The sequence below is a fragment of the Aspergillus karnatakaensis genome, assembly GCF_047715665.1.
Source record: "Aspergillus karnatakaensis strain CBS 102800 unplaced genomic scaffold BJY04scaffold_125, whole genome shotgun sequence".
Taxonomy (NCBI): Eukaryota; Fungi; Ascomycota; class Eurotiomycetes; order Eurotiales; family Aspergillaceae; genus Aspergillus; species Aspergillus karnatakaensis.
In genome coordinates, this window is record NW_027395837.1 from 1 (window position 1) to 13031 (window position 13031).

General features: G+C 28.1%; 2 protein-coding genes across 2 annotated transcripts; both read left to right on the forward strand.

Moving 5' to 3' along the window:
* Positions 1-294: 294 nt before the first annotated feature.
* On the forward strand, positions 295-941 carry BJY04DRAFT_225216 (uncharacterized protein; the record flags this gene model as incomplete). The annotated part of the gene is made up of 2 exons (XM_073718172.1): positions 295-386; positions 449-941. 2 exons carry the CDS (start codon positions 295-297, stop codon positions 939-941), a joined length of 585 nt encoding a protein of 194 aa, XP_073564071.1.
* A 783-nt stretch (positions 942-1724) lies between these two features.
* On the forward strand, positions 1725-2550 carry BJY04DRAFT_204162 (uncharacterized protein). The gene has a single exon (XM_073713447.1). It carries the CDS (start codon positions 1732-1734, stop codon positions 2302-2304), a length of 573 nt encoding a protein of 190 aa, XP_073564072.1. The 5' UTR covers positions 1725-1731; the 3' UTR covers positions 2305-2550.
* The last annotated feature ends 10481 nt before the right edge of the window (positions 2551-13031 follow it).

The window sequence follows — 13031 nt, forward strand, 5'->3', positions numbered from 1 at the left end:
AACCCTAACCCTAACCCTAACCCTAACCCTAACCCTAACCCTAACCCTAACCCTAACCCTAACCCTAACCCTAACCCTAACCCTAAACCCTAAACCCAGCACGTGCATACCTTGACTGCATCGTCCTATCGACCCTTCTCGACCATGGGGCACAGGTTTCTAGCTTGAATTCAGAGCGTCAAACTTGCCTTCACCTCGCTAGCAAGGCAGGAAATCTGGGTGCTGTTCGCATGCTTTTGGAAAAAGGAAGCGATATTACGTTACTTGATGTACACAACTTGAGTCCGGTCCATTATGCTGTTTGCCACAACCGCTCAGACGTCATACGACTCATGTCTGAAATGTCCCACGAGCAACTCTCAAGAATCTGCGCCCAAGATAATCATGTAGGGAAGAGCATGTTACATTACCATGCTGAATCACCAATGTGCTCTACTGACATCATCAGTATTCTCATGAAATTTGGCTGTGATGTGGACAAACTTGATGCGGAGGGCAACTCAGCACTCAGTCAATATCTAAGGTCTTTTCATTTATGGATCAGATATGACGTCTTCAAACTTCTTCGTGATCATTCAAGTACGGAAGGCATGCATTGGACGGACCAGAAGCAGCGAAATCTTCTGCATCTCTTGATGCGACAGTGGAGCGATGACAACGTTCATATTCTTGAGGATCTGATGGAACTTGTGGACATAACAACACATGACGCTGATGGCATGGGTATTGAACATCATGGCGCGATTCACGGTGCATTCAACGAATATCTTACAAAATACCTCAGGAAAAGGGGCTTACTCAACCTCCACAACAAGGATATCAGTGGCAAATCACCTCTTCAGTATGCCGAAGAAGCGGCCAACCAAGAGCGTCACCCGGATCTTTTTGAAGGTGGTCGGTGGCAAAGGTCTTTGAAGAATTTGAAGGAGGGCGATGAATAATTTTGATTGGCCTACGTGCGGTCGTAATATTCCAAGCTACACTGCACGATGATACGGCAAGCCGTGACAGTGTGAAACAGGGCTGGCTAGAGCGTTGCACACGCTGCCCCGATGGGGCAGACAGTGCTTGACTATATCTATCTGGAAAATAAAGACCCAGCTTAACTTCGATTGAGTCCTGCGACACTGTTTTGGAGTCCCAGACAAGTTGAATACTAGTGCTCTGGTATGGGAAGACGCCCTGCGAACGATACTACCGGTGAATGAATGTCGTGCTCGAGGATCCTGATATTCTGGGCTTGCTATTACTACTTAACACCTGCGAATTCGGCTTATCGCATGAATATTGCATTTAGAGAATCGTCCTCAATCGTCCTCAGTCGTCCTCAGTCGTCCTCGGTCGTCCTTGGATGTCGAGCCAGTACAGGCCTTTGTATTCTGGGGGAGGGGGGCCAGAGCTGCCAGAGGCCTGCCTACTCGGCCATAATATTTATGGGTTGCTTGCACCCCAGCTGTTGAAAAAAAGATCTTCTGTGGCGGTCAATGCTCAATTAGTTGACCACCGTCTTTTTCCTGCCCTCGGTTGCTTGCACGTCTTGACCCAAGTGACGCAATCGACCGTTTTAACTACTGCGGCTTCAACGAGACTACGGGGGACTGTTCGAACAAAAGGATAAAAACCTTTTTTTACAGTAAGCTTGCTGTACACCGCCTAGCTAGCCGCTCTCCTTGTTATATTTGAGGCCTCTGTAGCTTATAGCAATCCTTCTCCTTTATATAATCGTCTAAAATGCCTCGGCCGTCAATTAATCTAGAGCCATACCGGGAGGAGATCTCCCATCTTTATCGTACAAATATCTCCCGCCCTGATATTGCTTGGATACTTTATAATCGGTATGGCATCCAGGTTAGTGATGCTACAATTAAGCTCCGGCTTCAAATATGGGATGCTCTTGATGAGTGCAAAGAGGGTCGATCGGATTTGCTCAGCTTGATTTCCAAGGCAGTGTCCATACAACCAGCCCATCTCAAATGGATTGTCTCGAGCCGCAATGAACGCCTTATCGAGCAAGGTCTTAATCTTGATAATGACAGGAGTAAGCTCAGCCTTGAACTCAACGCCCATCATATCTCTTTGGCGATTCAAAAGTTCATCAACCACAAAGCGTCAGACTTGGACATCCTGAAAGATGATCAAAGGCTTCGGGACCGGGTCAAAGACCAACTATACCAGAAATCCGATGGCACGTTCTTATGGGTCGCACTCGTCGTCAACGAACTTGCAGACTGCGATTTTGAAGACGAAGTCCTTGAGGCCCTGGAGAGGTTCCAACAGATCTTCCAAAACTCTATGATCGAATGATAGAGCAGATAAATCAACTCAAGGGAAGACGTCGGGATATCGGTCGAATCATCTTGTCAAGTGTTGTATTTGCCTACCGCCCGTTGCACTTATTCGAAATGTGCCATGTGATGAATAGGGACAAAGACAAAGTATGGGAAGTGAAGAACGCAGTGGCTCTGTGCGGATCTTTTCTTACGATCCGCGATGAATACATTTATCTGATCCATCAGTCAGCCAACAATCATCTCGATAGTATTGACGCAGATTAACGCTGAGGTTCAGAATCTTACTCCACGAGGATTCTAAAGTTAGTATATGCTTAGTTAGCCCGCGGCTAAGTCAGTACTAGCAGAATATTCGCGTGTCTTTATAATTACTCTCCCCCTTCGCAGGCCTTAGTCCCTAAGACTAGGAGTTCTTGTTATCTAATCTAGATATATACTTAGTAAGCGCTAGTAAAAACCTTATATAACTAGTAAAACTTTTTTATAAAGGGAAAAGCTATTATAAAAAAGGAAAAAGCCTTCTCGCGGGTAATTAGCCATTATATAGTAGTATATAAACTCTTATCCTTTATAAATAATATAATTATATTAGTATTCTTCGCGAGCGGCCTTTATAACTAGTATAGCCTTACAAAATATTTATAAAGTAAAGTAAAACGCGAAGTAAATATTAGGTAAAGTATTATTTTATAAAGGCTTTGTAAGGGTAGTATATACTTTATAAGTATATATATATAAGGTAAAGCTCGCCTAAATATTTTTATTAGGTAATTATATAAGTAAAGTTTAACTTTACCTCACTTTTAGAAGGAATAACGCCTATATAAGACCTTTTCCTCTCCAACTTTTCTCTTCTCTTCTTCCTCTCCACAACCTCGCGCACTGCTGTACGAGCGTTGTTTTCGTCGCTCGCGAGCAACACCTTACTTGTTTCCCAGCGATTACCTCGCTTCTGCGATTACCTCGCCTGTTTCTTAGTGATTACCTTGCTTCTGCGATTACCTTGCCTGTTTCTTAGTAATTACCTTGCTTCTATAATTACCTTACCTATTTCTTAGTAATTACCTTACTTCTGTGATTATCTTGCTTATTTTTTAGTAATTACCTCGCTTCTGTAATTACTTTACTTATTTCTTATTTTATAAAGGTATTAGCTAATCTTAAGTAGTCTATAAATATAATAATAGCTGCTCCTACTCCTGCCTTCCTTACTTTTAGTATTTCCCTTATTACTTAATAAGGGCTAAACCTTTTAAATAGCCTATTAACTCTTAAGTATAGCTATTTAATAATATAGCCGCGGGCTAATATTATTAATTACTTTCCTTCCCGGACTATAATATATAGGATACTTATAATTATTATAATAAATATTTACTACTAGCCTGTAGCTTAGGTAAGTACTTTATTAAGCTTTATAAAATTTTATAAAAAAATTCTTAATAAGTAAAGCTAACTTTTAACTAGCTACTTACTAATTTTCTTATTATAACTTTTTCTAGCCCTGCAGGCCTACTTCTAAGAGCTACCTAGAATATACTACTTTTAATAGCTATATTTATTAATAACTAGGTTATAGCTTAGCTTATTAATTATTCTAGTATATAAAATAACTAGCTATAAGTTATACTACCTAGTTTAATACTTGCTATTATAGTTATACTACTAGGTCTAGCTTCTTAAACAGGACTTAAGCCCTTATTTTTCTAAAAACACGTGTAGATCTTTATCCTAATATATTAATATATTTACTTCTATAGTAAATTATCTACTAACTAGCTTATTAAATAATATTAAACTTGCGAGATTATTTTTATTACCCGTGCTAGCTATAAACTACTACCTAGAGATAAGTATATAAAATATATTTTATTATTCGCGGGTACTATAAGGCGTAAGCCTATATTTACAGAATATATTTCTAGTAAGATTAGGTAAAAATATAATAATTACTTTTATTATAATATTCCCTACTTACTTATATAGTAAGAACTAGGTATTAATCTAATTTTGCCTAGGTACTATATAAGCTTATTAATATATTTTTAATTAGGAATAATCTAATAAAAGGAGCCTTACTTCTACGGATAAAGCTTTATTATTAGATTTAAGTACCTTATATATTATACCTCTTACTAAAGCACGTGACAGGCCTATAATACTCCCTAAACTTATAATAATACTAGCCGCTAACCTACTAGCGTAATTATACATAGTAATAATACCTTGCCCTACTTATATTTTTTATTTTTAAGTATTTATTTATAAAGTTTATTTTAGGCCAGGTATATATATATCCTTAGCAGCCTAGTTTTTTATCCTTCTATAATATTATTACTATAAAATTTAAAGATTTTTCTACTACTTTAACTTCTCTTATAAATCTCTAGAATATCTATAAATATCTTAAGTAGCTCGCAGGCTCTTATATAATATTATTCTTACCTAGCTTATACCCTTTTTTTTTAACTTAGTATAGTTATCTATAACTATTCTTATCTCTTTTCCTTATAAGGATAGCTTTAAGTATATAATAACTACTATTTACCTCTACAGAATATATAAGAAACTATTTTATAAAATTAACTCCTTTTATTTCCTAATACTCGCGAAGTATTAAAGTATAAAAAATATTATAAATATCTAGCCTTATAGGCAAGTCTAAATAATACGTGTTTTATCTAATATATTTAATAACTTGCCAAGCTCTATAAAATAGTATATCTAGCTTATAAGATAGTCACGCTAAAAATTAGTTCTTCATGCTAACCTATATATACTTGCTAACCTTAAAAGTCTTAATAATACACTTCTTATTATAATACCTTTTCTAGTACTTACAAGCCTTTTCTAAAGCCTTAATAACGCCTTTATAAATCCCTTATAACCTAGTTATATAATTTATAATACTCTTCTTTATAATATTTTAGATATCTGGTTAGGTGTCTAGTACAAGCACGCGAGAGTACTTACCTATCTTTATATAAAATAAAATAGTACTTATTAATACCTGCTCTAAGTTATTATATATAAACTCCGCAAGTAGTAAGAAATTAATTTAGTTATCCTAGTTAAAGTTAATATAACTTTACAGGTACTATTCTAAAATATTATTTAAGTATTCTATCTAGCTATCTATTTATAAATAGTATATAGTACTTAATAACTACTTAATCTTAAAATAATATATTAAGTTAGACTAGAACCCTAGTATAAAGACTAATCCGCGGTTTATTATAATATTTACAGGTACTTTATATAAGTAAATTATCTTATAAAGTATTATTTTTATAAGCTATACTCCCTTAATTATCTTGCGAACTAGGATAAAATAAGCTATCTTGCTTAAATAATTAATAATAATAAAAATCGCGTTATACGGCTGCTAGTTAGGATCCGTGATCCCCACGCTAGCTAGTAAATTAGTAATAAAATCTATACTAATCTATTCTTATATCCCTGCGGGGACTAGCAAGGGCTATAGTAAGCCTTACTATTTATTATACTTAACCCTCGCGCCTAAATATATTATATAGCTCTAATAATATTCCTTAATAAACTTATATATATATAGCTAATAGAATTATTAATAAACTAGTTCTTAAATTCTTTTTAAGGTAAAGTATCTTGCTAAAAAATTATTATAAAGCTTCGCGAGTATCTTAAGGCATAAGAAATACTAGTCCAGGATATATATTTTTCTTTTATAATAAAGTATACTACTCTTATCTAACTAGAGGCTTAGCTTTAATTTACCCCCTTTAAATATAATATACTTAGTATTAAGATTTGCTAGGCCTTTATAAATATCTTATATAATAAAGTTATTTTCTAGTAGTATTAGAAGCTTCTCAAGTAACTTAATAAAAAGGTTCTCGCGAAATAATTCTTTATTATACAAGATATACTAGGCTATTACCCGCGTAGTTTAATACTATCTAGTATTAGATTTATTAACTATCACAATCCTTATAACTAGTCCCTCGCCTAACTTTTATAATATAAATATCTATTCTAAAACTAGTATTATAATTATAGCTTACTTTATAAATAAGCTAAGCTAATTTTATAACTTATTAAAGGCATATTTTTAGTACTCTAGCTTATCCTTATAATAAATAAATTTTATATAATTTATCTTATATAATAGGCTATTTACTAGGTTAAGCTTACCCGCATAGTAAATTATTCTAAATCTAAATCTTATTAAGAACTAGGACTAATAAATCTATATTCGCGAGAGAGCTTTAGTCCACGACTAAAAGTTTTATAATACTTTATAATTTATAATAATTTTTATTTCTTTATAATTACTTTTTAGGTAGTGCTGCTACTTATAAAATAATTTTATAATAATTAGAAGTTCTTGCTTGCTAATACTATAATTATACTTAATAATAATTATCTTCCTAGAAAAAAATACTACTAGATACCACGCGTTATTCTTTTATAATTAGGTTAATATATTATAAACTACCTAGCTAGAAGTATTACTCTTTAATTATATAAGAAGGAACTTATTCTAATAAGTTAGCTTTACTATCTTATAAAAAGTTTTTTTAATCTTCTAAAATAATTCGCAAGTTTTATTTATTATAATATCCTTAGAACTCTTAATAAATTATAAGATATCTTACTTACTAGGCTTTCTTAATAAATCTATAAGCAAAGCTATAAGATAAGAGTACTTTTTTATAAAATAGTAATACTAATTCGCGAAGCTAATAAATATAAAAATATTATAAGCGGTCCTAGGTATAAGCTATTCTATAATAATACTTATTTATAAGGGTTTTATCTTAATACTCTCTAGTATAATTATATACTTAAAAAAGTTAATCTTAGTTACTATAAAGCTATATTTACTTTACTTATAATATAAACTTATTTTATATAATTTACTAAGAACTTTTTTTACTTATTAATAATATTTCTCTAGTATCTGCAAGAATATAATTATATTATCTAGGTATATAATAATATATATATCTAGGATATCACGGAATACTTAGTTCGTGAATCCTTAGAATATTATAGGGGTATTTGTTAAACTAAATAGTATTATATAGTATTTATATAACCTGTATTTTATTTAGAAAATTATTTTTTATTTATACCCACAAGTAATATAGATCTAATTAAATATATTATAAAAATTAAATTAACTAAATTACTTAGCCCTACTAAGTTTCCTAATTATCTTATTTATTAATAATAATAAATACTAGTTCTTAATAATAATAGTATTTAGCCTATAGTAGTCTATGTATATATAAATATTACTATTCTTCTTTAGTATATAAAGTAATAGTACTTCTATAGGTAATTTAGATAATTAGATCTACCTTTTTATAAGTATTATTAAAATATACTTGCAAATAGCTAGTACTTTGTAGGGGGAGTAATTATATAAAAAGCTAAATAATAATTCCTTATCTTTTTCTAATTTAATTTATAAGTTAACTTCTTTATAATATAAAAGTAATTCCTTTAATTCGCGGTCCGAGAAGATATCTATAAATTTATAATACTACTTAGAAATATCTTTTACTAATAGTTTATTTATTTAAATCGCGCTAACCTAGAGAACTTATATCTATAATAGATTATAAGTAGTACTTATCTCTTCCGTGGTAATTATAAAAATATCTAAGAAAAAATTATTATAGAAGTTTAAGATCTTATCTACCTAGCAGGTCTTTAAGTTATAAAGTTTTATTTAAATAATACTTAAGAAAGGCTTTAAAATATCTAGTAAAAATATAACTAGCTTATAAAAGATTTTCTAGATTTTATAAGAGTTTTTAAGCTTTATCTTAGCCTCTACTACTTTTTTATTTTAGAGTTCCTAGTTATTTACTATTAATATATAAACTTATTATAATAATATCTTCTAGCCTGCTTATTTTGCTAGTATTACAGGTATAATATTTACTATATTACTATTATTTATTAATACTCGCGTGATATAAATAATACTATTACTAAGCTTAACTAAGATAAGAAGCTATTTCTATTTTATAATTAACTTAGTACTAGTAAGTAAGACCTTAAGTTTCCCTACTAAAATATTAATTATAATTATCTCTAATAAAGGAGCTTAGCAAAGATACTTAATAAAAAAAATACTAAAATACTCTTATAAAGAACTAATTATAGCTACCTCTTATAAAAGAGTTTAGTAAAAGTACTTACTTAAGGCCTTCTTAAATTCTTAGTCTTCTGCGTAAGTATAAATAATAAGATTTTCTTATATAGAAGATTAATTTTCTTTTTATATAAGGTAATTCTTTACCTAGTACCTACTTTTATAATATTTATAATAAGTATTTTAATTCTTAAACCTTTCTTTGCGGGATCCTACCTAGTTAGCAAGTAGTTTAGAATATTTATTTTATAAACCTTAGTTCCTAGCAGGACTACTAGGTAGCCCTTATAAATGCCCTCCTAGAAAGTAAGAATTATTATATTTATAATTATTATTCTATCCCCTCGCGGGACTAGGGCTATTATTATTTAATTTTCACGAGCTATTATTAATACTAGCGTGGATTAGAGGTTAAAGCTTAACAGCTATATTTACAAGGTTTTATTATTTATATAATATTTTTAGCTATTTATAAAGTTATTATTAAGTCTTATAAGATAATAATTTATAAAATATATAAAGCTAAATTAGCTTAGGGTCCTTTATATCCTTACCTAATTTACTAATTATCTTGTTAAACTACTTAAGATACATAAATTTAGTCTTTTTATTAAGTTTTATATAAGTATAAAAAATAGTAAACTATAATTCCTAGAGTCTATTCCGCGGGTCTTCTAGTTACTCCTTAAAAAAGTTATATAAATTATTCTAACCTTTTTTATAATATTCACGCAAGCTTTTATCTCCTTATAAGATAATAAGTATACTATCTAGGTAAAGTATTATATAATCTACCTTATTTTTTTTATTAAACTAGTTTATTTTTACAAGTATATTTATCTAGTCGCGGAATATCTAGTAATTAATATAATTAATAGTTAAGTAAAGTATACTTTTTAATAATAAGTAGACTCTAGGTGAATATTTTTTTATAAGGCCCTTATAAATTATTTTAGATAATTAATAGGTATACTTGCGAGATTTAAGTATATTAAGCTTAGCAAGCTATTTACAAGTAATAAGCTTATACTTAAGTATTATAATATATTATTTTTTAATAATTAGTAGTTTCTTACTAGCTATTTATAACTTAAGGACAAGAGTCTTACTAGGTATAGGCCCTTTTACTAGGGAAGTACTTGTAGTAGAACTATCTTATTCCACGGGGGATACTTAACCTATTCTCTTAGGGGTTTAAGCTAATTATAAGGATCTCCTTAATTTCTCTAATATTATAAATAGGCTAATTCGCGGGGGTAGAGTATTAAAATTATAAGAATAGGGGTTCTTGTGTGCTTGGTTAAATTAGTATATTTAAGACTCGGGAACCTAATAAAAAAATAAGGCCTATTTTTAAGGATCACGGAAATAGTGTAGATTAATACTAAGGTTTAGAATCTCGCTCTATAAGGATTCTAAAGTTAGTATATGCTTAGTCAGCCCGCGGCTAAGTCAGCACTAGCAGGATGTTCACGTGTCCTTATACCTACTAGTATAACTATTTATAATAATAATATTTTGCCCTACTTATACTTTTTATTTTTAAGTATTTATTTATAGAGTTTATTTTAGGCCAGGTATATATATATTCTTAATAGCCTAGTCTTTATTTTTTTATAATATTATTACTATAAAATTTAAAGGTTTTTCTATTACTTTAACTTTTTTTATAAATCTTTTAAATATTTATAAATATCTTAAATAGCTTGCAGGCTCTTATATAATATTATTCTTACCTAGCTTATATTTTTTTTATTTAACTTAATATAGCTATTTATAACTATTCTTATTTTTTTTCCTTATAAGAATAGCTTTAGATATATAGTAACTACTATCTACCTTTATAAGGCGTATAAGGAACTATTTTATAGAATTAACTCTTTCTATTTCCTAATACTCGCGAAGTATTAAAATATAAAAAATATTATAGATATCTAGCCTTACAGGCAAGTCTAAATAATATATATTTTATCTAATATATTTAATAACTCGCTAAGCTTTATAAAATAATATATCTAGCTTATAAGATAATTATGTTAAAGACTAGTTTTTTATACTAATTTATATATACTTGCTAATTTTAAAGGTCTTAGTAATATACTTCTTATTATAATACTTTTTCTAATACTTATAAGCCTTTTCTAAAGCCTTAATAGCGCCTTCGCGGATTTCTTATAGCCTAGCTATATAATCTATAATATCCTTTTTTATAATATTCTAAATATCTAGTTAAGTATCTAGTATAAGCACGCGAGGGTACTTACTTATCTTTATATAAAATAAAGTAGTACTTATTAACGCCTGCTCTAAATTATTATATATAAATTTTATAAGTAGTAAGAAATTAACCTAGTTATCCTAGTTAAAGTTAATATAACTTTATAAGTATTATTTTAAAATACTATTTAAGTATTCTATCTAGCTATTTATTTATAAATAATACGCGGTACTTAATAACTACTTAATCTTAAAATAATATATTAAGTTAGACTAGAACCCTAGTATAAAAACTAATCTATAATTTATTATAATATTCGCGGGTATTTTATATAAATAAATTACCTTATAAAGTATTATTTTTATAAGCTATGCTCCCTTAATTATCTTGCGAACTAAGATAAAATAAGCTATCTTACTTAAATAATTAATAATAATAAGAATTATATTATATAACTACTAGTTAGGATCTGTGATCCCCGCGCTAGCTAGTAGATTAGTAATAAAATCTATATTAATTTATTCTTATATCCCCGCAGGGACTAGTAAGGATTATAATAAGCCCTATTATTTACCTTACTTAATTCTTATACCTAAATATATTATATAACTTTAATAATATTTCTTAATAAACTTATATATATGCGGCTATTAGAATTACTAATAAATAAGTTCTTAAGTTTTTTTTAAGATAAAGTATCTTATTAAAAAATTATTATAAAGCTTCGCGAGTATTTTAAAGTATAAAAAATACTAGTCTAGGATATATATTTTTTTTTATAATAAAGTATATTATTTTTATCTAACTAAAGACTTAGCTCTAATCTACTTTTTTTAAGTATAATATACTTAGTATTAGGATTTGCTAGGCCTTTATAAATATCTTATATAATAAAATTATTTTCTAGTAATATTAGAAGCTTCTTAAGTAACTTAATAAAAGGATTCTTATAAAATAATTTTTTATTATATAAGATATACTAGGCTATTACCTGTATAGTCTAATACTACCTAGTATTAGATTTATTAATTATTATAATCCTTATAACTAGTCCCTTGCCTAACTTTTATAATATAAGTATTTATTCTAAAACTAGTATTATAATTATAGCTTACTTTATAAATAAGCTAAACTAATTTTATAACTTACTAAGAATATATTTTTAATACTCTAGCTTATCCTTATAATAAGTAAATTTTATATAATTTATCTTATATAATAGGCTATCTACTAGGTTAAGCTTATTTATATAATAAACTATCTTAAATTTAAATCCTACTAAGAACTAGGACTAATAAATTTATATTTATAAAAGAGTTTTAGTCCGCGACTAAAAGTTCTATAATATTTTATAATTTATAATAACTTTTATTTTCTTATAACTACCCTCTAGGTAGTGCTACTACTTATAAAATAATTTTATAATAGCTAGAAATTCTTGCTTACTAATATTATAATTATACTTAATAATAATTATTTTCTTAGAAAAGAATAGTACTAGGTATTATATATTATTTTTTTATAACTAGGTTAATATATTATAAACTACCTAGCTAGAAATATTACTTTTTAATTATATAAAAAAAAACTTATTCTAATAAGTTAGCTTTATTATCTTATAAAAAACTTCCTTAATCTTCTAGAATAATTTATAAGCTTTATTTATTATAATATTCTTAGGATTCTTAATAAATTATAAGATATCTTACTTACTAGGTTTTTTTAATAAATCTATAAATAAAGCTATAAGATAAGAATACTTTTTTATAAAATAATAATACTAATTCGCGAAGCTAGTAAATATAAAAATATTATAAGTAGTTCTAGGTATAAGTTATTTTATAATAGTACTTATTTATAAGAGTTTTATCTTAATACTCTCTAGTATAATTATATATTTAAAAAAGTTAATCTTAGTTATTATAAAGCTATATTTACTTTACTTATAATATAAACTTATTTTATATAATTTATTAAGGACTTCCTTTACTTATTAATAATATTTTTCTAGTATTTATAAGAATATAATTATATTATCTAGGTATATAATAATATATATATCTAGGATATTATAGAATACCTAGTTCGCGAACCCTTAGAATACTACAGGGGCATTTATTAAACTAAATAATATTATATAATATTTATATAACTTGTATTTTATCTAGAAAATTATCTTTTACTTATACCCACAAGTGATATAAATCTAATTAAATATATTATAAAAATTAAATTAACTAAACTACTTAGCCCTACTAAGTTTCCTAATTATCTTATTTATTAATAGTAATAAATACTAGTTCTTAATAATAATAGTATTTAGTTTATAATAGTCCGCGTATATATAGATACTATTTTTTTTTTTAGCGCGTAA

What these genes read in the sequence shown, in the direction of transcription:
- BJY04DRAFT_204162 (XM_073713447.1), top strand. Translation starts at nt 1,732, where the DNA reads ATGCCTCGGCCGTCAATTAATCTAGAGCCATACCGGGAGGAGATCTCC.